The sequence below is a fragment of the Dasypus novemcinctus genome, chromosome 29, assembly GCF_030445035.2.
Source record: "Dasypus novemcinctus isolate mDasNov1 chromosome 29, mDasNov1.1.hap2, whole genome shotgun sequence".
Lineage (NCBI taxonomy): Eukaryota > Metazoa > Chordata > Mammalia > Cingulata > Dasypodidae > Dasypus > Dasypus novemcinctus.
The window spans coordinates 26,505,722-26,529,513 of record NC_080701.1 but is presented as its reverse complement, the minus strand read 5'-3'; the positions used below and the strand labels follow the sequence as shown (position 1 = coordinate 26,529,513).

The 23,792-nt window shown below is 49.4% G+C and overlaps 1 protein-coding gene across 2 annotated transcripts in view; it reads right to left on the bottom strand.

Moving 5' to 3' along the window:
- Positions 1-7,668: 7,668 nt before the first annotated feature.
- Positions 7,669-23,792, bottom strand: part of IKBKB (inhibitor of nuclear factor kappa B kinase subunit beta) — a 67,778-nt gene continuing 51,654 nt past the window's right edge. For both annotated transcript variants that reach the window (XM_058289925.1, XM_071212679.1), the window contains 13 exons: positions 23,580-23,709; positions 23,053-23,247; positions 22,278-22,392; positions 20,733-20,856; positions 20,007-20,158; positions 19,803-19,864; positions 18,589-18,698; positions 17,413-17,462; positions 17,207-17,306; positions 16,845-16,992; positions 12,195-12,322; positions 9,993-10,083; positions 7,669-9,056 (listed from right to left, as the gene is read on the bottom strand). In XM_058289925.1, the coding sequence (XP_058145908.1) occupies positions 8,991-9,056; positions 9,993-10,083; positions 12,195-12,322; positions 16,845-16,992; positions 17,207-17,306; positions 17,413-17,462; positions 18,589-18,698; positions 19,803-19,864; positions 20,007-20,158; positions 20,733-20,856; positions 22,278-22,392; positions 23,053-23,247; positions 23,580-23,709 (1,471 nt within the window). In that variant the 3' untranslated portion in view covers positions 7,669-8,990. The remainder of the gene's footprint in view (positions 9,057-9,992; positions 10,084-12,194; positions 12,323-16,844; positions 16,993-17,206; positions 17,307-17,412; positions 17,463-18,588; positions 18,699-19,802; positions 19,865-20,006; positions 20,159-20,732; positions 20,857-22,277; positions 22,393-23,052; positions 23,248-23,579; positions 23,710-23,792) is intronic.

Sequence of the window (23,792 nt, the reverse complement as noted above, 5' to 3'; positions counted from 1 at the left end):
GTTTTTTGACCGATCTACAGTATTTTTTTTTTAGATTTATTTATTTACTTATTTTTCTCCCCTTCCCCCCCACCCCGGTTGTCTGTTCTCTGTGTCTATTTGCTATGTCTTCTTTGTCCGCTTCTCTTGTCAGCAGCATGGGAATCTGTGTCTCTTTTTGTTGCGTCATCTAGTGTTGGTTCTCCGTGTGTGCGGCACCATTCCTGGGCAGGCTGCACATTCTTTCGCACTGGGCAGCTCTCCTTACAGGGTGCACTCCTCGCGTGGGGTTTCCCTATGCAGGGACACCCCTGCGTGGCACGGCATTCCTTGCGTGCATCAGCACCGCATGGGCCAGCTCCACACGGGTCAAGGAGGCCCAGGGTTTGAACTGCGGACCTCCCATGTGGTAGACAGATGCCCTGTCTACTGGGCCAAGTCCACCGACTACAGTATTTTTTTTTAAAGATTTATTTATTTATTTTATTTCTCTCTCCTTCCCCCCCACCCCCCGCCCCAGTTGTCTGTTCTCTGTCTATCTGCTGCGTGTTCTTCTTTGTCCGTTTCTGTTGTTGTCAGCAGCATGGGAATCTGTGTTTCTTTTTGTTGTGTCATCTTGCTGTGTCAGCTCTCCGTGTGTGCGGCGCCATTCCTGGGCAGGCTGAACTTTCTTTTGCACTGGGCGGCTCTCCTTACGGGGCGCACTCCTTGCGCATGGGGCTCCCTACACGGGGGACACCCCTGTGTGGCACGGCACTCCTTGCACGTATCAGCACTGTGCATGGGCCAGCTGCACACGGGTCAAGCAGGCCTGGGGTTTGAACCGTGGACCTCCCATGTGGTAGATGGACACCCTAACCACTGGGCCAAGTCCGCTTCCCTACAGTATTTTTTGAATGTATATCTTTGTATAGCTTTTATAGTGGTTGCTCTAGGTATTATATTTTATATGCATATCTTATTATAATCTATTGGTGTCATTTTACCAATTTAAGTGAAGTGTAGAAATCTTGCCTCTTTCCATCCCTGTGCCCTCTCCCATTTATAATTGTCTTAAATATTTCCTCTATGTATATTAAAAACCACACCAGTTCATAATTTTTGTTTTAACCGTCACACATAATTTAGAAAACACCAGAAAATAAGGAAAGTATTTAACTATATTTTTACTCTTTCTCTTATTCTTTCTTCTCTCTAATGTTCCTGGAATTCTCCTTTTATATTTCATTCCTATTTGGAAAGCTTCCTTTAGCTATGTTTTTCAGGGTAGGTCTCTTACCTACAAATTCTTAGTTTTCCTTCGGATAATGTCATGATATCCTCCTTGCTGTGAACCAATAAATTTCTGTTATTTAAGCCAACCAGCACGTGGCATTTGCCACAATAGTCCTGGAAAACTCAGTGTCATTTCTCTCTTGTGGCTTTCAAAAATTATTTTGTCTTTAGTTTTCAGAGGTTTGACTATGATGTGTCCTTGTATGGTCTTCTTTGGGTTTATCCTCTTTGGGGTTCACTCAGCTTCTTGAATGTCTAGATTATATATATAGATGCCAAATTTGGTTATTTTTCAGTTATTTCTTTACTTTTTGGCCCTACTCTCTCCTTTTAAGATCGAGATGAAATGAATATTAGATATTTTGTTATGATCTCACACGTTCTTGAGGTTCTGTTCATATTTTTTTCAGTCTACTTTCTCTCTGTTGTTCAGATTGGGCAATTTCTATTGTTCTGTTTTCAAGTTTACTGAGTCTTACTCTCCATTCTGACACTGAGTCTATCCATTGAGATTATTAATTCAGTTATTACATTTCTGTTCCAAAATTTCCCCTTGGCTCTTCTTTACAATGTTTGCTTCTTTTCTGAGACTTTTTTTTTTCATTTGTTTTAAGTATGTATCTAATTGCTCTTTTTTTAAAACAAATAATTTTTATTGATAAATATTAACAAAGCATACAATCCATCCAAAGTGTTCAACCACTGGTATTCAATATAATCACAAAGTTGTGCATTCATCACCTCAATCATTTTTAGAGCATTTTCATTATTCCAATAATAACAAAAAATAAACAAAATCTCATCACCTCTCAATCTTTCTATGCTTTCCTTCTGTACATAGCTGCTATTGTTTCCATCTCTGTGTTTTTTATTTATTTCTCTCCCCTTCCCCCGCCGCCCCAGTTGTCTGCTCTCCGTGTCCACCCACTATGCGCTCCTCCATAACTGCTTCCATCCTTATCAGGGGCACTGGGAATCTGTGCTTCCCCTCGTTGCATCTACTTGCTGCGTCAGCTCTCCATATCTGCGGCGCCATTCCTGGGCAGGCTGCACCTTCCTTTGTGCAGGGTGGCTCTCCTCATGGGTCACACCCCCCATGTGCAGGGCTCCCCCACGCAGGGGACACCCCTGCGTGGCATGACACTCCCTGCGTGCATCAGCACCGCACATGGGCCAGCTCCACACGGGTCAAGGAGGCCCAGGGTTTGAACCGTGGACCTCCCATGTGGTAGGCGGATGCCCCATCCATTGGGCCAAGTCCACTTCCCCCCATCTCTTTAGTTTATTTGTGTTTATATTTTGTAAAAAGTCTTATATTTATAATGTCACCCATATTTGTATTTTACATGAGGTTTCACTATGTTATACAGTCCCATGTTACATTTTTTAGCTTTCCTTCTAGCAATATACTTTAGACTTACCCTTTCAACCACTGTCATACCCATATAATAGCTTTGCTAGTTACAAACACCATGATGTGTTTTTACCATTTCTATTCATTTCCAAAGATTTACAAACATTTTAACCAATTCTGCACAGATTAACCCTCAGCTTTCCATTTTCTAACCTCATTCTATTTTCTAGTGACCTAATGCAAAATACCAGAAATCTGTTGGCTTTTATAAAGGGTATTTATTTGGGGTAGAAGCTTACAGTTACCAGGCCGTAAAGTGTAAGTTACTTCCCTCACCAAAGTCTGTTGCCACATGTTGGAGTAAGATGGCTGCCAGTCTTTGCAAGGGTTCAGGCTTCCTCTTCCTGTTAAGGCTCTGTGGTCCCAACTTCTTCCAATATCAGCTGTAGGCTGGGTAGTCTCATTGGGGCTTGTTTCTGTCTGGGCTCAGTGGCTCTGCTCTCTCCACAAGGCCAACTGTAAACCATCAGGTAAACAATCTGTCTCTCTTCCTGGGAACTCTGACATGTCTAATGGAGCCTTCTCTCCTTCCTCACCTATCTGCTTCTCTGTGTATTTACTTCCTGGGGCTCCAGCATTAAAACTCCCACTTCTGTTCTCTGTGAGTCACCACAGACTCAACATCCTACTGATGTGGCCCAATCAAAGCCTTAATCATAATTTAATCACACCCAGAGGAACAGAACAGTTTACAAACATAATCCAAAATCTATTTCTGGAATTTATAAACAATGCCAAACTGCGACACCTATATTCTAATTAAAATAACTCCATGAGTTTACACAATATATTTAGTTCATAATAGTGCAATCATATAGTATTTGTCCTTTTGTGTCCGGCTTGCTTCACTCAACGTAACGTCCTCCGGATTCATCCACGTTGTCATATGCTTCACAACTTCATTTCTTCTTACTGCTGCATGATGGTCCATCATGTGTATACACCGCAATTTGTTTATCCATTCATCAGTTGATGGACATCTGGGCTGTTTAGAACTTTTAGCAACCGTGAACCATGCCACTATGAACATCAATGTGCAGGAATGTGTTCGTGTCACTGCTCTCAGTTCTTCTGGGTATATACCTAAAGTAATGGCAATTCTATAGTCAACTTCATTAGGAACTGCCACACAGTCTCCACAGTGGCTGTACCATTCTATTTTTGAATAAGCATTCCTCTCTCTCCACATCCTCTTCAACACTTAGAGTTTTCCAACTTTTTAATAGTGGCCTCTAAAGTTTTTTTTTTTAAGATTTAATTTTTATTTATTTCTCTCCCCCCACCCAGTTGTCTGATCTCTGTGTCCATTCGCTGTGTGTTCTTCTGTGTCTGCTTGCATTCTTGTCAGTGGCACCGGGAATCTGTGTCTCTTTCTGTTGGGTCATCTTGCTGTGTGAGCTCTCCGTGTGTGTCACACCTCTCCTGGGCAGGCTGCACTTTCTTTGCATGGGATGGCTCTCCTTACGGGGTGCATTCCTTGTGCGTGGGGCTCCCCTATGCGGGGGACCCCTTTGCGTGACATGGCACTCCTTGCACGCATCAGCACTGCGCGTGGGCCAGCTTACCACACGGGTCAGGAGGCCCTGGGTTTGAACCCTGGACCTCCCATGTGGTAGGCAAATGCTCTATCAGTTGAGCCAAATCCACGTCCCCACATGTATTTTTAATCTCATCCCTTGTACCTTCATTCCCATAGGTTGTTACTTTTCTTTGATGGCTTTCAATTTGTTTTTGTTGTTTTTTTTCTAAAGATTTATTTTTAGTTATTTCTCCCCTCCCTCATTGTTTGTGCTGTCTGCTCTCCATGTGTTGTGTGCTCATCTTCTTTTTAGGAGCCACTGGGAACTGAACCCAGGACCTCCCATGTGGGAGGGAGGGGCCCAATGGCTTGAGCCACCTCCACTCCCTCAATTTGTTCTTTATGCTCACCCAGTGTCGTCTTTTTTTTTTTAAAGATTTATTTCTATTGATTTCTCTCCTCTTCCCCCTGCCCCACCCCAATTGTCTGTTCTCTGTGTCCATTTGCTGTGTGTTCTTCTGGGTCAGCTTGTATCCTTGTCAGCAGCACAGGGAATCTGTGTCTCTTTTTTGTTGTTGTTGTTGCGTCATCTTGCTGCGTCAGTTCTCCGTGTGTGTGGCGCCCTCCTGGGCAGGCTGGACTTTCATGCTGGACAGCTCTCCTTATGAGGTGCACTCCTTGCACGAGTGGCTCCCCTATGCAGGGGACACCCCTGCATGGCATGGCACACCTTGCACGCATCAGCACTGCACGTGGGCCAGCTCCACACGGGTCAAGGAGGCCTCGTGTTTGAACCGTGGACCTCCCATGTGGTAGACGGACGCTCTGTCCATTGAGCCAAGTTTGCTTCCCCCCCAGTGTCTTCTTAATCTTTTATCTCTTTAGTCATTCCCTTTCAATTCTTTGAATTGATTTAGGAGATTTGTGTGATTATCATTGATTGTCATAAATCCTGTATCTTTTCAGGATATTTGGTTTGTTCCTTTGGCTGGCCCATCTCTTCCTATTTCCTAGTATGGTTTGTAATTTTTTGCTGATGTCTAGGCAACTATGTTGGTGAATTTACTCTGATGGCCAATTTCTCTCTTGCCTATCGGTTTCTTTTTTTTTTCTTTCCACAACTCTTCTTTGATATTTGGTTCAATTTATTCTAAATCTTTCAAATTGCACAGCTTAAGTTATCAAAATCTGGCCAGGGAGTCACTACTGGGGCACAGATTTTCTCCCAGGAGTTTGGGTTAACAGAGACCTAAAAGTAGTTTTTCTCCATGCAATTTCAGTCCGGCAAGCAGATGGCGCTCCTTGACCACCTTTCCATGGAGGTGTTTCAGTCTTTCTTTTCCTGTGTTTTGGTCTGGCCAGAGCCAAGTTTCAGAGCCAGCTCTGCTGGCCAGGTTCACTGAAGAGAAGCCCCCTGACCCTCCCTCTTTTCCCTTGTAAGAGCTGCCAGGGAAGACGATGTCTGCTCTCCTCTGTCAGCTGCAGTGAGCCAGGGGTTTCATCCCGACTGTATGTCTTGGGGTGAAGGTGGAAGCCCTTCCTGACCGCCGCGGGGTTTGGTAACTCACGTTTGTTGTTTCAGGTCCTTCGACTGTCCCTCACCCTCCTGGGCGCTGTGTAGCACTGTCCTGCTCTGCTGACCCCCACGGCAGGCCCCTCGGACAGCCTTTGGCTCTTTCTCCATGGCTTTTGTGAGAGTTGAGCCGTGTCTACCCCATGCGACGCCAACTTTGCGGAACTACTCTAATTGCTCTGTGGTGCATTTTTTATGATGGCAGCTTTAAAATCCCTGAGGTGATGCTAAAACCTGTGACATCTCCATGTTCAAGTCTGCTACCTTTTCTCATTCTAGCAGAGACTTCCTGGTTCTCGGTAGGCTGAGTGATTTGACTGAAACCTAGACACTGAGTGTTAGGAGACCCTGGATCTTACTTCATCTTCAGTTTCAGCAGGACACTGACACCGTTCCAGGGAGGAGCAGAGCGCACCCTCGTCATACCAGGTGGGAGCGGAGCTTGGCCTGGGGTGCAGTCTCCTCATTGCTGTTGGGTAGTAGTGGGGGCTCGGGCTTCCATGGATACCTGGTACGGGGCAGGGAGGCTCCTCGTTAGTACTGAGTGGAGGTGGTCGTCCTGGCTCACCACTGTCTCCACCACCACCATCCTGGCTTGGAGGGGCAGGGGACCCCCTCACCGCCCTCTACGTGGTCCCCTGACACATGGGAGGAGCCTTTTACTGCCCAGCACAGAGGAAAGTCCTGGCTCCTCGTCCAACCTTGTTTGGCACCACACAGGTGGGGATATGGGGCACCTCATTCACAGCCTGACGAGTGTGCAAGTCTAGGTCGCCTGCTTGGCCTTTACTAGCAGGTGTGGTGGTAGTGGGGGCGGGGGGCTGCCGGTTTTCCCATGGATTGCCTGCAGTAGAGCAGTTACTGTATATAAAGTTTTGCTCTGCTGGATTGCCATTTTCCTGGTCTTTTGGCTAGTGCAGTGGGTTGAATGGCACCCCCCAAGAAGGCTGTGTCCTAATCCTCGGGACCTGTGAATATTACCTTGCGTGGCAAAAATAACTGATTAAGCTGAGGATCTTGCATGGAGGAGCTTATCCTGGACGACCCCATGGTAAGTATCCTTCTTAGGGACACCCGGAGGAGACTTTGTACACAGGAGCGGTGCGGCAATGACCATGGAGGCGTGTTGGAGAACTGCAGCCACAAGCCAAGGACTGCCGGAGTCATCAGAGGCTGGAGAGGCAAGGAGCGGGGTCTCCGCCAGAGCCTGCGGAGGACACGTGTCCCTGCCGACACCTGAAGTTTCACAATTCTGGCCTCGAGAACTGTGAGAACAAATTTTTGTCGTCTACCCAGTTAGTGGGAATTTGTTGCAACAACCCTAGGAATTCAATCCTGCTAGAGAGAACAGGCTTCCTTGGGGCGCTTTTGTCTGCACCCCATTAGGCTTCTCTAGCACCCAGGCTGCAGTATGTGAGGCAAAAAGAAAACCTACAACTTACCTCAGTATCACTCCCCAAGTCCCAAGGTCCCTAGCCAGTCTGCTGCCTTCTCGCCCCCTTTCAAGTCTTCTGTTCGCCTACAAGGCCCGAGGGTTTTAGCTCTTAGTGGAGGAATAGGGAGAAGCACATTCACTCTATCCTCCAGGAAGCGCAAGTCTGGACTCCACGGTTTTCACTTTTTCGATTCATTACCGTGTTTTGGCCATATTTAGCTTTTTAGACCACTGCTTTGGTGGTGCCTTTTTTTTTTTTCTCTCAGAATTCTTTAGGATTCCCAAATGCCCCTAGCCCAGCAATCTATCCCCAATCTATCCCCAGCCTACTTTCTGGTCTTATTTCACACAATGCCCCTCCCCAGTTTTTCTAAAATCATGCATTATCAAACTCCAGTTCTTTGGGATATTAATGTTACACACACTAACAGAAAGAAAGGTTCTAAGTTCAAACACGTTTGGTAAACAGTGGATTTACTTTAAATTAAAAGTTTTATTATATAACTTTTCAATACCAGTGTACAATGTGAAGCTCAAAGAGGCAATTAAAGAACGAAGCGTTTCTTCAACTTACTTGACCACAGAACCCTTTGTTATCTCCATGGAACCCACTTTGTGAAACTCTTCTAGTCCACCCTTCTTCTGCAACCAAGCTCACTTATTTGCGATCATCTGAACTTGTTTTGCTTTCCTGCTTTTAGGGAAAGGAGTTCTGAGAAATGTGGAAGCAGCGGTGGTACGGCTTTGTTTACGATGGAGGCACTATTCAATTTCATAAAACCTTTCACTAAGTTGGCTTTTGAGTTTGGAAGTCCTAACCACAGATATTATAAAAATGGTTTGTGAAACTCCGTACAGATGTTTGGATCGTGTTACAAAATACAGAAACTGTCTTAACAATAAGTCAATTTAATACTGCTGGATGCTGGGAGAGGCAGGGACCCTCTGTCCCTACCGCAGCCTCCCGCCACACGCGGCTGAGCAGGCGAGGGAGCCGTGGGCATCTGTGGTCGGCAGGCTAGTGGTGGACGGACACCCCTTAGCCCCGTTCTTTTCTCCTTAGCCATGGCACTCACTCCCAGGTCATCTTCGGACTCAAACGCAGGGAGCTGCTTTTCCATCCTGGCCCTAGTGAGTGACTCTGTGGCCGAAAGGACCACAGACAGGCAGTGCTTAGCATTCGCTGTAACCCTGCTGAGAGGAGGACACACCACCAGCGTTTAGGTAAAGGTACGATTTTAGCAGCAGTGAAAGAGAAAGGGAGCTAGAGGATGGGGCCAGGCCACATTCTATGGCTCAGAATCCTGTTTAAGAGAACCCAGATCCAGACGACACGCTGAGCTGGGAGGTGAGAGAACAGGCGAAGTGGGGCCTGGCGATCAGCAGGGCCAGGAGAGGACAGGCTGGCTCCAAGGGCCGGTTACACGTCGTCCTAGAACATTCTTGTTGGACATTTTCTCAGCTGTCCGTGCGGCACGCTCCGCCTTGTGCACTTTTTTCCCACAGCAGAGGAAGTGGCTGCCGTGGCTCTGTCTCTTTCCCCGAAAGCTTGCGACTTGGCATGAAAGTCTGCGGGGCGCCCATGACGATGGCCTCCCGGGTGTAGACGAGGGGCCTGGTGCTGCCCGGAGGGCCCCGCCCTCCGTGCGGGGCGAATGCCACCGCTGCCGGGGAAGTGAGAAGATCTCCGTCTGGGTGCTGACGGTGGCGGGGGCATCGTGAGAGCGGGGCCCCTGGAGCAGGGATAGCCTCGGGCTGAGGAGCCCCACATCGGGTCGCCGGGCCACCCGCACGGTCACGAGGGCTGCGCCAAGCTACTGTGCTCTCCTTCCTCCATCTGCAACCAGCTCCAGTCTAGGGCCTGAGGATCAAGAGGCAAGTTAAAGACACGGCTGCCACAGTACACCCCAGGCTGTTTTTCCTTTTGGGAGGCAAGCCAAGAGTTCCCTTTAGTGAAGTCCTCTTACTAATGACAGCCTTGTGATGGCAGGGGACCCTGGAGCTAGAGCTACAGGTCCAAAACTGTACATGATCTTTTCTTTGGACTGGGTCCGAGTCCCTCAGATTCCATGACTGTGGAAGCTGGAAAAGCAATCTTAATATTCCTTGTAGCTCACGGCACTTATTTCTGCTCATTGTGGGCAGGGGATACCAAGAGCTAATCTTAGCTACTGATTTCCAACCTCTCCAGATGAAGTGGCACGATAGGATTTGTCCCTTCTTTCTTTTTCCTCTGGCTGAAGTATAAATAAAAGCAATGAAATGATCGAAATATACATATAGTATGAGGAGGAGGGAGGAAAGCAGAGAGAGAAAGTCCACAAACTGGAGAACAATTTACTTGATTCAAGCAGAGGTGATTGCAGTTCAGTGTATCCCCACTCTGAGTCTTCTGACAAATCAGAAATGAGAGGGGATGTTAGCATGTGATTATATTAGCAGGACAAGGCGAATTAAAGATCCAAGGGAACGATTTCAGACCAACTCAGCAATCTAACCTTAGCTTAATGTCCCCGGACCTTGACTAGACTTTCTTTGGGTTAGCCTCCCTGGGAAGGAAGTCCCAGGTGGGAAAGGGGCTTCTGGGAATGATGCTACCTTCCTAACGTGTAAATGAAATAATGCTCATTAAGTACTTGTAAGAACTCAATAAATACTAGTACTAGAAAAATATGGACTGGAAAATCACCCGTGCATGCGCTGGGATCAAAGGTAATGCTGGATTACGTTTCCATTTTTTCTCCTTTGCTGTGGAAAGCAAGGGCATGGGAGGGCTGGGATGCACACATGCAATTACCATAAAACTCTGGTTCTGCTCCTTCAGGGTGTCTTGCATGGCATTTTCTAGCTGGGCGCAGAGAGAATGTGCTTCAGCCACCAGTTCTTCACTAAAGAAAATGATCGCGTTGTTAGCAAGTGGTCGTCATTATCGTATCAGAGCTAACACCCATGTTAAGAAGTATAGGAGACGTTTTGGACCTTTTTAAAGTAAACTACTATTTTGACTCTAGTGTCTTAAAACACCATGTCCTTGACGGGGGCTTCCACTCATCCAGTTAAGCCCTTTCACAAGCCAGATGCAGCCTTGCTCATTACTGTTCAAAATGTGAAAGAGCAAAGACATCTCTGTTGACTAAATGTGAAAAAGCTCTCCTTGACTTAACTACGATAGCTGAATTTAATTCCCCCAAAATGCCAAATTCTAAAGATAAGTCATCTGCTTCCCAAATTTCAAAGGCGGCGGAAAAACAGTTCAAGCCGTTCACTAGGTTTCAATAGTTCCTTGAGACCTGCTAGAGAAAGCAAGTTCAGGGAATTAATTTTGTTTTATCTGAGCTCTCTCTTTTCTGTGATAAGAAATACATGTTTCTTATCGAGGTGGGCCAAGGAAAGGAAGGAAAGAGGGTAACAAAGCACCCGTCCTTAAGTGACCTCAGCTGTAAGAGGCAGAGGCGACGCCCGGCCCCTCCTGCTTCCAGGGCCACTTTTCTGGAGCCCGGACAATATCACTGCAGGGAGTATGCCCAGCAGATGGAGGCTGTGACCTGGGGGCCTGGCCCTGCAAGGCGATGTGCTCCCGTGGAAGGAATGCCAAGCCGATTTCTGCTGCACCTGACCTCTGGGGCTGAAGTGGTTAAAGCTCAGGGCCAGTCCCAGCGCGATGTAAGAGGCACACGGCCTCGCTCCTATCCTCCAGGAGCTCACGGTGGTTTGGTAGAAATATTTAACAATCTAGGGTCATGTATGATTAAGTGCCAAAAGAGTAGAGACTGTAAGATGCCCTAAGGGCAGGTAATGGGTTTTTTTTAGATAGCTTTTACTGAGATGTAATTTACATGCCTTACAGCTCACCTGTTTAAAGCGGACAATTTAACGGTTTCTGTCCATTTACAGAATTGTGCGACCATCACCATAATCTAGTCTTAGAACATTTTCGTTACCCCCCAAAGCAACCGTGTATCCCTTAGCAGCCACTCCCCACCGCCCTTCTCCGAGTGCCGTGGGCAGTCGCTCTTCCACTTCCTCGCTCTACGGATCTGCCTGTAGGAACCGCGGTTTGACTGTCCCCAGGGCCCGGGGCCTGGTACAGAGAAGGTGCTAAATAAATGCCCGTGGAACTGAAGAAGAAACAAATACCACAGCAGTCCAAGAAGAGGTGGGTCACCGGGTGGGCATGGCTGGAGCGCCGCAGTAAAGGAGCCCCTCGGGCCACAGCCCGCCGGGCAGCGGTTCTCAAACATTAGGGGGCATCAGAGCCAGGGGACTGCAAAAGCACAGGGCGCGGGGGCCCAGCCCGAGCTCTGACCCCCGCAATCTGCTTTCTGATGATGGGGGCCTGGGATGCGACCTCAAGAAGCACGGGGCTCCAGCGAGGAGTGGGCGGACGCCTGGAAACCTGCGCCTCGACGCTCTTGAGAAGGGGCAGCCAATGAGAAGCTCCTGACCAAGAGCTACCTTGACCTAAGTGATCTGGGAAGATGACTTTGACCAGAGAGGGCTGGGAGGCAGCGGCAGGCAGGAGGCAGAGAGGAACGGGGCGAGCAGGAGTCAGAGAAGGGGCAAGGGGGCGGAACGGGGACCGGGTAACTCAAAGTGGCGGCAGGGGCCAAGAGGGGGTGAGCGGCTCGGATGTGACCACACAGGCGTGCTCCGGAGGGATCTGGTTTTGAAGGACACACGACGACGGCTGGGCCATCGTGCCACGTGACTGGCACTTTCAGATTCTCACTGGACACTTAGCAACCTGACCCTCAGTCAAGGACACCAGTTAGCACGTTACAGGGGACTCTAAGAACAAAACAGCCAGTGCTTTTGTCCACGTAGATATGAAACGAACATCTGGGAGAGTACAGAAGTCCCTGGCGTGTATCACCATAGCACAAACGCAAACACATGCCCAAAATAACGAGCGGAAAAGGTCTGCTTATCGTGGGTTTCCATTCCCACGACCTCCTGATGAGCCCGACTGTGACTCTTGGCCCTAATACCTCTGACTTACCTTTCCTTGATGGACTCAGGTAAACTGTCGGGGGCAGTGGGTGGCTGGGACATCAGCTGACCAGAGGGACTGAGACGAGAAGCATTCATGCTCTCTGGGCTTCCACTGACAGGTCCACGTACTTTGCTCTGAAAGGACAATACCCAAGAGAAGGGAGACAAAATTTGGAGCAAAGAGAAGACTCAAATGTGGCATGCACACCACTGTTGTTTTCTCAGGAGACGTTTGCCCACAGGCACCAGCTGTTCTAGAAAAGATCAGTCAACATCTCTTTCCATGATGGTAGCTGATGCTTTGCATTTCAGCTCAGAAGATGCTTCTCTATCTACAGGTGCACTTTTACAGAAAGGGTCCTAGATACAAGCAGATTTGCGTGCCTTTACTGTTGACTTTATTTCATTAGTTTTATTCCTTAACGTACTCTTAAAAGGAAATGAAAAAGGAGGTATTTTTACTCTTTCCTAGTGGAAGACTGATACACAAAAAGCTAAGTGTGGTCTACGAAGCCCGCCATCTGTGAAAGAGCTGAGAAGAAAATCAAGTTCCAGAGAAAAGTGGGGGGTGTGGGGAGTGGGGCATATGGGAATCTCCTATATTTTTTAATGTAACATTTTGTGTGATCTATGTGTCTTAAAAAAAAAAAAAGTTCCAGGGAAGTGGATGTGGCCTAAGCAGTTGGACACCCGCCTACCACACGGGAGGTCCTGGGTCCAGTTCCTGGTGCCTCCTGAAGACGACGAGCAAGATAGCGAGCTGGTGTGGTGAGCTGGCAGGGCAAGACGACACAATGGATGACACAACAAGCAGGGAGCAGAGGTGGCTCAAGTGATTGGGTACTGCTCTCCTACATGGGAGGTCCTGGGTGAGGTTCCCAGTGCCTCCTAAAAAGTAGACGAGCAGACACAGAGAGCAGTGAGTGAGTGTAAGCAAGGCAGGGGAGAAACGCCTTCCAGCGGGACGGCAGGTCCACCCTCTACTCAGCCTCTCCAGCCCCCCACATGGCCCTGTCCCTCAACCCTCTGCTGTGTCTTCCCTGCCAGTCTTTTAAGATTTACTTTTTCTCTCCCCTTCCCCCTCCAGTTGTCTGCTGTGTCCATTCACTGTGTGTTCTTCTGTGTCCGCTTGCAGTCGTTAGTGGCACCTGGGATCTGTGTCGCTCTCTTTGTTGCGTCATCTTGCTGCGTCAGCGCTCCGTGTGTGTGGCGCCACTCCTGAGTGGAATGCGCTTTTTTTTGCACAGGGTGGCTCTCCTTGCGCGTGGGGCTCCCCTACGTGGGGACACCCGTGTGGCAGGGCACTCCTTGCACGCATCAGCACTGCGCGTGAGCCAGCTCACCACACGGGTCAGGGGGCCCTGGGTTTGAACCCTGGACCTCCCATGTGGTAGGCGGATGCTCTATCCATTGGGCCACGTCCGCTTCCCTTCCCTGCCAGTCTTTACCTGTGGAGCGACCCCTCTGCTGTGCCTTCCACTTCCGCCCGGGGCCCCTGAGTTTGGCACGGTCACAGCCTGGACTGTTGGCTCCCTCGCAGCTGGGCTAGCCCCCTCCGCTGGTGCTCACGAGCCCCTCCTCCGCTGTCCTCGTGCCACAGGAGCTGCTCGACGCCAGCCGCCCGAGTGGGCCCTCACCCACAGCGCTGAGGCCTGCCAGGGTCTCGAATCCACTCGCCATCCTGCCATCAGCGTTTTTTCTAAGACCCGCAGGTTTTCCTCTGGGCTTCCTGTGCCTTCGAAGTGAAGCGCCGCCTACAGACGCTCGCCCTTGCCCACTTCCCCAATATCCCCCATTGTTTTACCAACCCACTTACACCACCCAGAACGTACCACACCCCCTCAGCCTCCAAGCCTCGGATACAGCCAGGCCTCTGCCCTGGAGTGCCCTCACCTCCCGCGTCCCCACCGAGCTCACTCCTACCGGGTCTTCAATCTTTTTTTTTTTTTTTTAAGATTTGTTTCTCTCCCCTTCTGCCCCTCTCTCCGGTTGTCTGTTCTGTGTCTACTGCTGCATCTTCTTTGTCCACTTCTGTTGTTGTCAGCGGCAGGGAATCTGTGTTTCTTTTTGTTGTGTCATCTTGTTGTGTCATTTCTCTGTGTGGGCGGCACCATTCCTGGGCAGGCTGCACTTTCTTTCGCGCTGCGCGGCTCTCCTTAAGGGGCACACTCCTTGCACGTGGGGCTCCCCTATGCGGGGGACACCCCTGCGTGGCAGGGAACTCCTTGCGTGCATCAGCACTGAGCATGGGCCAGCTCCACACGGGTCAGGAGACCCAGGGTTTGAACCGTGGACCTCCCATGTGGTAGGCAGACGCCCTAACCACTGGGCCAAGTCCGCCACCCAATCTTCTCTACCTTATCATCTCTCCTTTTTCGTTTTCTTCCTTCCATACAGGAAGAGATGTCACCCACCCCTTTCCATGAGAAAGCCACTCCTGCTAGAGAGCCTAACCTCTCTTTTGTTCCCGGGATGTCCTCACCAACTGTCTCTTTTCTGTGACGTAATCCATCTCTCCTGGTACACTTTCTGTGGTAGTTTGGTACTGTTTATGAATCCCAAAAATAGATACTGCATTGTGGTTGTAAACTGGCTTGTTCCTCTGGGTGCATTAGATTGCATTAGACTTAGAGGTTTTAGTTTTATGTTAGTAAGTCAAGATTAGGGTTTTTATTTGACCACATCATTAGGGTGAGCAGGTTAGAGTCCCTGCCTACAGCTGTGGGCTATATCAATGGATGCTCAATCGAAGGGAAGTAAATACTCAGAGAACACAGAAGCAGACAGGCAGGAGAGAGAGTGCAGCATAGACAGACCCGGGAAGAGAGAGGCGCCTGAGAGTCTACAGCTGACCTTGTGGAGCGACCTGAACCTGGGAAGACGAGCCTTATGCCAGCCTGCAGCTGAGTTGGGAAGAAGCTGGGACCACGGAGCCTTAAGAGGAAGGAGGAAGGCTGAACCTGCAGACATCACCCGCCATCTTGCTTCAACACCGGGCAACAGACTCTGGGTGAGAAGGTAACACTTATGGTACCTTGAGTTGGACTCTTTAGGGCCTGGTAACTGCAAGCTTCTACCCCAAATAAATACCCTTTATAAAAACCCACAGAGTTCTGGTACTTTGCATTAGTACCCCTTTGGCTGACTAACAGTCTGCTTCTGATTGGCCTACAGGTATCCTTCAGTCTCATATTAAAAAACATCATCCTTTCTTTCTGCTTCCACTTCTCCTTCTCTTTAGGGCCAAACTTCTCAGAAAAGTCATCTGCACACCCTCCCCTCCCTGTCCCCCATGGTTGACTCTGCATTCTGGCACCCATGGCTATCACAACGTCGGGACAGCTCTCAAAAGCTACCAGTGGCCAGATCGCTCCCCTTCCTCCTCGTCCACCTCTGTGCAATGGGGGTCACTTCCCCGCCAGCTCCGGCTTCAGCCTGGCCTTTGCCTGGCTCTTCTTCTTCCCCGTCCTGGATTCTATCTGCTTTACACTTTCACCCCGAGCAGCCTTCAAGGGAACTGCAGCTACGGTGAGATGGCATGCCCAGAGAGTACAGACTACGACGCTGAGAGTGGTTGGGCATGGGTGAGGACGAGCCATGTCATGCTGGCATTCGCTGCAGTGTGTTGAATGGTGGCCCCCCAAAAGAAATGCCCGTTCCTCACCCCGGCAACCTGGGAACAGGACCTTATCTGGAGAAAGGTCTTTGCAGATGTAACTCAGTGAAGGATCTCGAGGTGAGATCCCTACAGAGACACCCAGAGGAGAGGCACAGAGAAGGCCGTGGGAAGACAGAGGCGGACGCTGGAGGTGGGGTCCCCAACCCCTGGAATTCCTGCAGCCCCCACAGCTGGAGGAGGCAAGCCAGGATTCTTCCCTGGAGCCTCTGGAGGCAGCAAGGCCCTGCTGACACCTTGATTTTGGACGTCTGGCTTCAGAATGGTGGGAGAATAACTTTTTGTAGTTTTAGGCCACCCAGTTTGTGGTGATTTGTGATAGGGGTCCCAGAAACTGAGACATGCATAAATAAAAACAACCAGTCCAGGGGAGTGGATGTGGCTTGGGAAGCTGGGTGTCTGCCTCCTACACGGGAGGTCCCAAGTTTGGTTCCTGGTGCCTCCTAAAGAAGACAAATAACGAGCAGACATTAAGCAAAAGCAATGAGGAGACATCGAGCGAAAAACAGTGAGTAAAAAAACTGGGCTAGACAGCAAGCAAACAACGAGCAGACAGCAAGCAAAAACAAAAAAAAAGAGCAGGGAGTGGATGTGACTCAAGCAGTTGGGTGCCCACCTCCCACATGGGAGATCCCAAAGTTTGGTTCCTGGTGCCTCCTAAGAAGAAACAAACAGAAAATGAGCAAAAAACAAACAAGAAAATATCAAGCAAGAACAATGAGCAGATAAGCAAAAACAGCAAGCAAGGGAGCCATCTCAGGGAAAACAACAACTGGTCCAGTCTTCCCTCTGACCTAACTCCACCCCTCCCTGCTCCCTCTAAGTCATGGAGAAAAGAAGTGAAAACTGAGCAGCAGCAGCTGAGTGGTTTGTTAGTGGCTTTGCAGCTCTCCCTTGAAAGGAGGTGTCGGCAGCACAGAAGTGGAAGGGCCCAGAGAGGCTGGCGCCCGGGTCGGCAGGCCTGGCACGGGGCTCACTCACACACGCGATCTTCAGCAGGTTCCACAGCTCCTTCTGTCGCTTCTCCTGAAGCCGAACAACCGTCTTCTCATCCTCATTCATTAAGCTCACCACCTCTTCCACCTTGGGCAACAATTCCAGAGCCTTCTGCTTGCAGACCACAGTTTTACTGTAAAGCATAAATAGGACATGCTCCAGTGGCACGTGGGCTGGAGAAAGAGGGAGAGGAGAATCCCGGGCAGTTGTGCATCCAGATAAAGTTATGCAGATAAAATCTCTCCAGGCCAGGAAGCAACGTCAGCGCGGAGGGAGGGAAAGGTCTTGTGCACAGCCTGGCTGCTCCCCTGCACTCCACCCCAGAGCAGGGAAGGGGGGGCGCACACCTGAGCTGGGTATAGATCACGTGCACTTTCTTCTCAAAGCTTTGGATCGCCTGGAGCAGCAGCCGCACCATTTCCTGACTGTCCCCATCCGTCCGCTGGTCTGGGAAGAGGTAAAGAGCTGAAGGTTCCTCAAAGCAACTGGCAGAGAGCAGCCAGGCCTCCTCGAGGAGCTAAGGGGACCAAGGCAACCACCAACTCCCCCTTACCTCTCGGCTTTTCCCTTAGTCTCCTGTAAAGCTCCCTTGCTTGTTCTTCTCTGGAATAGACAAAGAGGAGGCTCCATCTAGACGTGATCTCAAACAGGCTCATCGGAAAGGTCAGTCTACTAACTCCTGCCAGCAGAATGACTGCTGTGCTAGAAGACAAGCTGTGCATTGTCTCTTTCTGGATTAGGGAATACTCTTTTCCCTGATAATATTATAGGTGATAGCTATAATAGGGAATGCTCTCTCTCATTCTCAAAACTCAAACATCTCCAAGGTTTAATCAAGAAAATCACAAAGAAATTCCCTTTCCGCGTGGATCCTATAGTATTGAGTCTAGGTGCCATCACTGGACCCACGCCCCAGCAGAATACCAGCCCCCTCGAAAACTCAGGCCCCAGGTGGGGGGGACACAAACGCCTATCGTTTCCCAGGGAGACTGGATGACATTTTCAGAAGAGGACTTGTATTTGAAAACTAGAAGAGACTGAAAGGTTAAACAAGTAGAGAAAATACAGAACGAGTACAATTAATCAGATTTCTGATGTTCAAGTTTCTGACCCTAAGAATCCTCATAAAAGCATCGGGGGACACTGGTAACGCCCAAATGAGAGCGTGCTGAAGAGCCTGCTCCGGCCTGCCTGGTTCCTGCAGTCTGCGCACTGCGGGGCTCACGCTGTTTCCTGCAAGTAGGATCGGTCTGCCTGGAGCCAACGCCAAAGGCCTGATAAAGACTCAAATGCGCAGCTTCCAGAACCAGACTTCTTAGACTTGCCGGGCTCTTCCTTCTCTGTTTTCTAATCTTCAAGCAACACCTGGGTCACGGTGGGCTGGACAAGCAGTGATGTCTGAGAAAATGGTAACGGCTACTTGCGTTTTATAGCCAAACGCTAGTTTGTCGTTTACAAACGCCTTCGCAGATGCACTATGGGGAGTGGTCCTTGCAACTCTGTGAGGTCAGGTCGCTTTTCTTGCCATTGGGGAGAGGTAGGAAACCAAGGCTCAGGGTGACGGCGATTTGCCTGGGCCCAACTCTGGAATGTACCGGGATGATTCTCCAGTGGAGGAGCCATACTGGCCATGCTGGAGTGCCCGGGCAGGGCCAACACACGCACGGGAACTCCGGCTGGGGTGCCCGTGTGTGCTGGGGCAGGCGTGGCTCCCTTCGCTGGTACTCACAGGTCATCCAGCGTGCCCCCCTGCTTCCGCCCCATCGGGCTCCTCTGTAAGTCCACGATGTCCGTCTGCAGTGCCATCATCCGTTCCACCAGGTGTTTCACTTCGTTCTCCTGACAAGAGAAATGAGCTGTGCTAATGTCATCCGATGCAGTGAGAGTGTTCTGAGAGGCAAGTTTTTTGGGGGGGAAATCCCCCAATCTCATTGGAACAAGACTCTCAACTGACTGGCCAGAAGGAATATGGGCTTGGGAGTCAGAATGGCCTGCCTCCGAATCCTGGGTCCCTCTTTCTAGCTGTGTGGCCCTTCAGCAAGTTGCTTAATTCTTGGGCTGCAGTTTTGACTTCCCTAAAATAGGCTTCTGTGAATAGGGCCGTTTTTAAGGATTAAATAAGATATTAAGTTCCTGGCATAGGGAAGAAAGCCAAGGCACAAGGCACGTCACTTTCTCTTAATTTGTCCATTCTGATGCTGCCCCTGTGGGGGGCCTGGGGGACACCGTTATTTTATCACTCATGCGTGAGTGCCAAGAGCGCGCACCCCTGTGGTTAAACAGGGTGCTCTCCACACAACACCCACCTTCAGGCATGCACATGCCCATCAGCACTGATTTACAGCACCAGATGTTAAATCACAGATTTAAAGGTCCCTGCCAAGTTCAAAGGGGAAGGTGGTGAAAAAGTCCAGAGGAAAAGCCTTGGAGCCCAAGGTATTTGATTTGTGTGAGATTCACTAAGTCACACTCACTTGCCCTTGCCTTCAGAATGAACATTTTTCGGTGACATCTGATTTGCACCATCTTGAGGATTTGGGGCCTAGACCTTTTCTTTCCAATGGGTTTAGCTTCCCAACAAAACTAGGCAAAAATCTGTGATGAGATGGAGTATTGCCCATTCACCCAAGGCCCTTCCTAGGAGAAGACGCCTAGGCTTTCCCCCAAGGACACTTGGCATGGCTGGTGCTCCTTATTTAGATCTGGAACATCTCTGTTCACCTGGGTAAGTCCTGAACCTGGCCACACTGCCCCCCTCCCCACCCCTTGCTGGTTACTCTCCTAGCCCTTCCCCGCAAGTCCTAGTACAAGTCCAACAGCGTGGTTAGGGAAATTTAGTTCTTGACATACAAGATGTTCCCAGCGTTTGATGAGGATGTGGAAACCGGCAGTCAAAAGCCTCATTCCCTCGTTAAATATATAAACCTAAAATTAGTCTCCTACCCGCCCAGAGAGCTCCACCGCCTGTTCCATTTCCCTCCAGGCCAGCAGCAGTTTATCTGATGCTGGAAAAAAAAAAAATTGGAAAAAGAAAATGAAAAATAAAACAAAAAACAAGCCGCTCAATTATAAGGGAACAAAAGAAACCTGAGAAAGAATAAAAAAGGAGAGGAACGGTCTCCAAGCTCACTGCGAAGTGACACTCACTGATCCCAAACTCAGTTTGCTCACTGTACTTCTCCAGGTCAATCTGGATGCTGGTTTTAAAGAAGTCCAACTTGGCCTTCAGCTGCTGAGACATGGAAGCCATGGAATTCTTCATCTTGGAGAGGGAGCTGTTATTCCGGAGGAGATTCATCCTGCAAAGACCGCAGGAGACAGAATCTTGGGGCATTTTCGGAACCCGAAAACTATTTCCTATACAACAAAAACCCTCAAATGCCCAGGCAGGTCCCTACGACGACGATGATGACAGCAGCAGCCAGTTACAACCCGAAAGACAGTTTCCTATCCCACAGCAACTTGGGAGGTTTGGCAGCCAAACTGGAATTAGACAAGAAACCACACAAAGGGCCACTAAGCTAAACTAGCCATCATTGGATGAAAGAGTCAGTAAATCCCCAGCATAGTAATTAGGGGAGTTTTGCTAACCCAACTGCAGTGGGCTTTGCTACATTCTAAATTCTGCCCTTGATTCGTCTAGCCCAGCCCTCCGTTTTGCACTTCTCTGCCATGTGCTAACCACATACACCTCATCGACTCTGAAAGGACCTGCTTCGGTCCAGCCAACCCAACCGCTTTCCACCCTTCCAAGCCAGTGTCTCCCTCCTGTCTCTCTTAACAGTTGCTTCTGGGCCTCTGCCTCAGCCACTTCCCTGTGGCAAAAGCCACCGAGCAATTTAAAATTAAGTAGAAAAATGCCTGGCACAATACATGGCAGCACGCTGTCCCTGCTGCAGCCGGTTGCAGTCCTCCTTCAGGGTCTGGATGCTGTGCCAGACCTGGCCCCAGACTTTCCGCAGCTGGAAGAAGGAGAGGTTCCTTTTGGGCTCTTGAACTGGAAGCAGAGACACAAGCAATGCTCGGTGAGGAACTAACATTAACTACGATCTGCCTGGTGACAGCATTTGTCCTTTTACATGTAAAAAACTTACATAACTATTATACTATCATGTAATTTTCAGGTCTTTATGCCTGGTTACCCCATAAAGATTGTCTCATACATTTCTGGTATCCCATTATGAGTGTACAACTCCTAACAAGTGTACAACTCAGTAAAACAGTTGACATGATTTGAAGAAACACTTTATGAACCTTGTCTCCACACACACAGGTACACAGGTCCGAATGTTTTCCATGGAAACTCATGTTCCCAACATTTAAGGTCATATGAAGTTTGATAAAAATGTAGCTTTAATCAGCATTGGTGGAGATGATTACATAAGCTGTACTGAAGATAATAAAGTGCAGCTTCAATCAGCAGTACTGGAAATGCATTCAAACAACCATCTGATATTCATTTATGCGACATCATGCAACCACTAAAAAAAAAAAAAGGCAGCTTTATATGTGCCAATAGGGGAAAATCTCCAAAATACATTGTTACATGAAAAAGGTGGTTACAGAACAGTATGTGCTGTGTGCCACCATTTGTTTGGGGTGGGGCGGGGAATAATATACATTTAAAAATGAACAGAATAGGGAAGCGGCTGTGGCTCAATCAGTTGGGCTCCCGTCTGCTATATGGGAGGCCCTGGGTTCGTGTCCCGGGGCCTCCCTGTGAAGGCAAGCTGACCTGTGCGCCACGGAGAGCTGGTGCAGCAAGATGATGCAACAAAGGAAGACAAGCAGATACAGAAAAAACGTGTAGCAAATGGACACAGAGAAGAAACAGCAGAGAAAGGAACAAGCTGCGAGGGTGTGTGTGTAAATAAATCTTTAAAAAAAGAACAGAATATGCTGGAAGGATACTCAAGAATTTGATAGCAAGAGATCTCTTTGAAATGGAACTGGGGAGAAAGGGCAGCTTATTTCTCACTGTATATTCTTCCTGTACCTTTTATATTATCTTTTTGTATTATGTACACTGCACTCCACGGGGGCCAACTTGCCCTTACCAGGAGGCCCCGGGCATTGAACGCTGGATCCTCCTCCATATGGTAGGCGGGAGCCCAACTGCTTAAGCCACATCTGTTTCCCACATTAATTATTAAAATACTAATCAAACGGCCATCTGACTCGAGTTCAGGGGCAGTACCCTGTCCTCTGTTCAGAGTCCTATTTATGAAGTTGAAATTAACCGAAGATTTTCTTTTTTTTTGGTCTGGGCTACTCCTTGACTATCCTAAGAAAGTAGGCTGCCCTGAACACAGTGTAAACTAATTTCCTTGATGTGGAATCTTCCCGTGGTCTCACTCCTGCCTTGTCCCAAATATCATAACTGATTGTTTAAAAAAAAAAATACAACAATGTTCTTACGTATACAGCTGACACTTTCTGGTTGGGGCCGTGGGGAGATCTGAGTCTCATATGTGATTTTACTGTTGTCAAAGAGAAAAACAAGATCCACGTCCAGTGTGCGGCCCTCATTTAGCTGCAAAGGGACAAAAACAACATGAGATCACTTTGACCCACCCCTCCCCTTGCCAACTAACAGTGGCGATTTCAGAGCATTTCCCACTGTTCAGCAGGAGCGGCGTCTGCAGTCAGCAAGTACTAAGCATCCTTAACGACCTTTTGCGTGACTCCAGCCTACGCTTCTTTTTCCTACTCCTTTTATACTTACCTGAACTAACAGCTTATTAACAACTTATTATATTCTTCTTCTGATCGTCTTTACTGTGCAATGTAGGAGTTGACGGTAGACTACCTTACAGTGACTGTTTCTCAATTGCTAACTATATAGCCACATGTTACCTTACAAGCTTTCTGGGCAGGGACCATGACTTATACTGCTCTGGTTGCCAATGTGGGGTCTATCACAGCTCTGTCTACAGGAGGCACAACATAAATGATTTTGGTTGATTCAGAAGAATAAAGCACAGTTTTGGTAACGAAGGCAAAAGAAAGCCACTCTGAGTGGTCTGGGAGGAACAAGTCGAGCAGGGAGTGATTAGTGCGTGATGTTAAGCCGCACGGGGGATCTCACACTCCAACTTAAAAACCACAGCAACAGGGAGGCACCTGCGCTGTATGATTGGCAGACTGCTCGACAAAGCAGGGCTGCAGCCCGAAAGCACGGCCGGCGCCTCACCTTCCCGTCCGCGATACACTGCACGGCGGGCTTGTCGGGGATCAGCGCCAGCCCCGCTTCCTGCAGCAGCTCCTGGTCCTCCTCCGGGATCCCGGTGTCTTGCTGGATTCGGACCTTCAAGCTCTGTAGACTCTCGTCCTCCGTCACGGGGTAGGTGTGAATTGTGCCTGTGACCATGTTCAAGACACGCACCAGCTGCAACACAACCCGGGCGTTACTGGGAAAAGCCCACCTTTCCAGGGATGCCCCCGTCTGCCTCGCGCCCTGCGGCTCCCAGCACTTCCCCGGGGCCTGGCTTGCAAAAGGGGCCCGTGCGCCTTTCGAACTCCTGTCCGCTCACGGCAGCCACCTTGCTGGCCAACGTCGATCTTCTTGCACTCAGGGCGGAAGGCCCTCTCGCAGGCTTCCCCACGGGGTCGACCGCCTGGGATCTGCCTCTCCCCGTGCCTTCCTTTCTCCTAGGAACGGTCGCGTCCCTCCCGGGGCCTGACCTCGCGGCCGCAGGGCCGAGCTGGCTCGGCGCTGACCTTCAAGTTCAGGATGTCGTCCAGGGCCTTGAAGCAGCCGTTGGGCCCGTACACGGGGTCTGTGCCCCTCTGCCGGGAGTGCCACATCAGCATCAGCTGCAGCCACTTCTCCAGGCGCTGCGCCAGGACGCTGGGGAGGAGAAGGGGAGCCCGGTAGGGGAAGAGACACCGCCGGGGCCGGCCACAGGCTGCCTTACGTGAAAACCTGTTAAG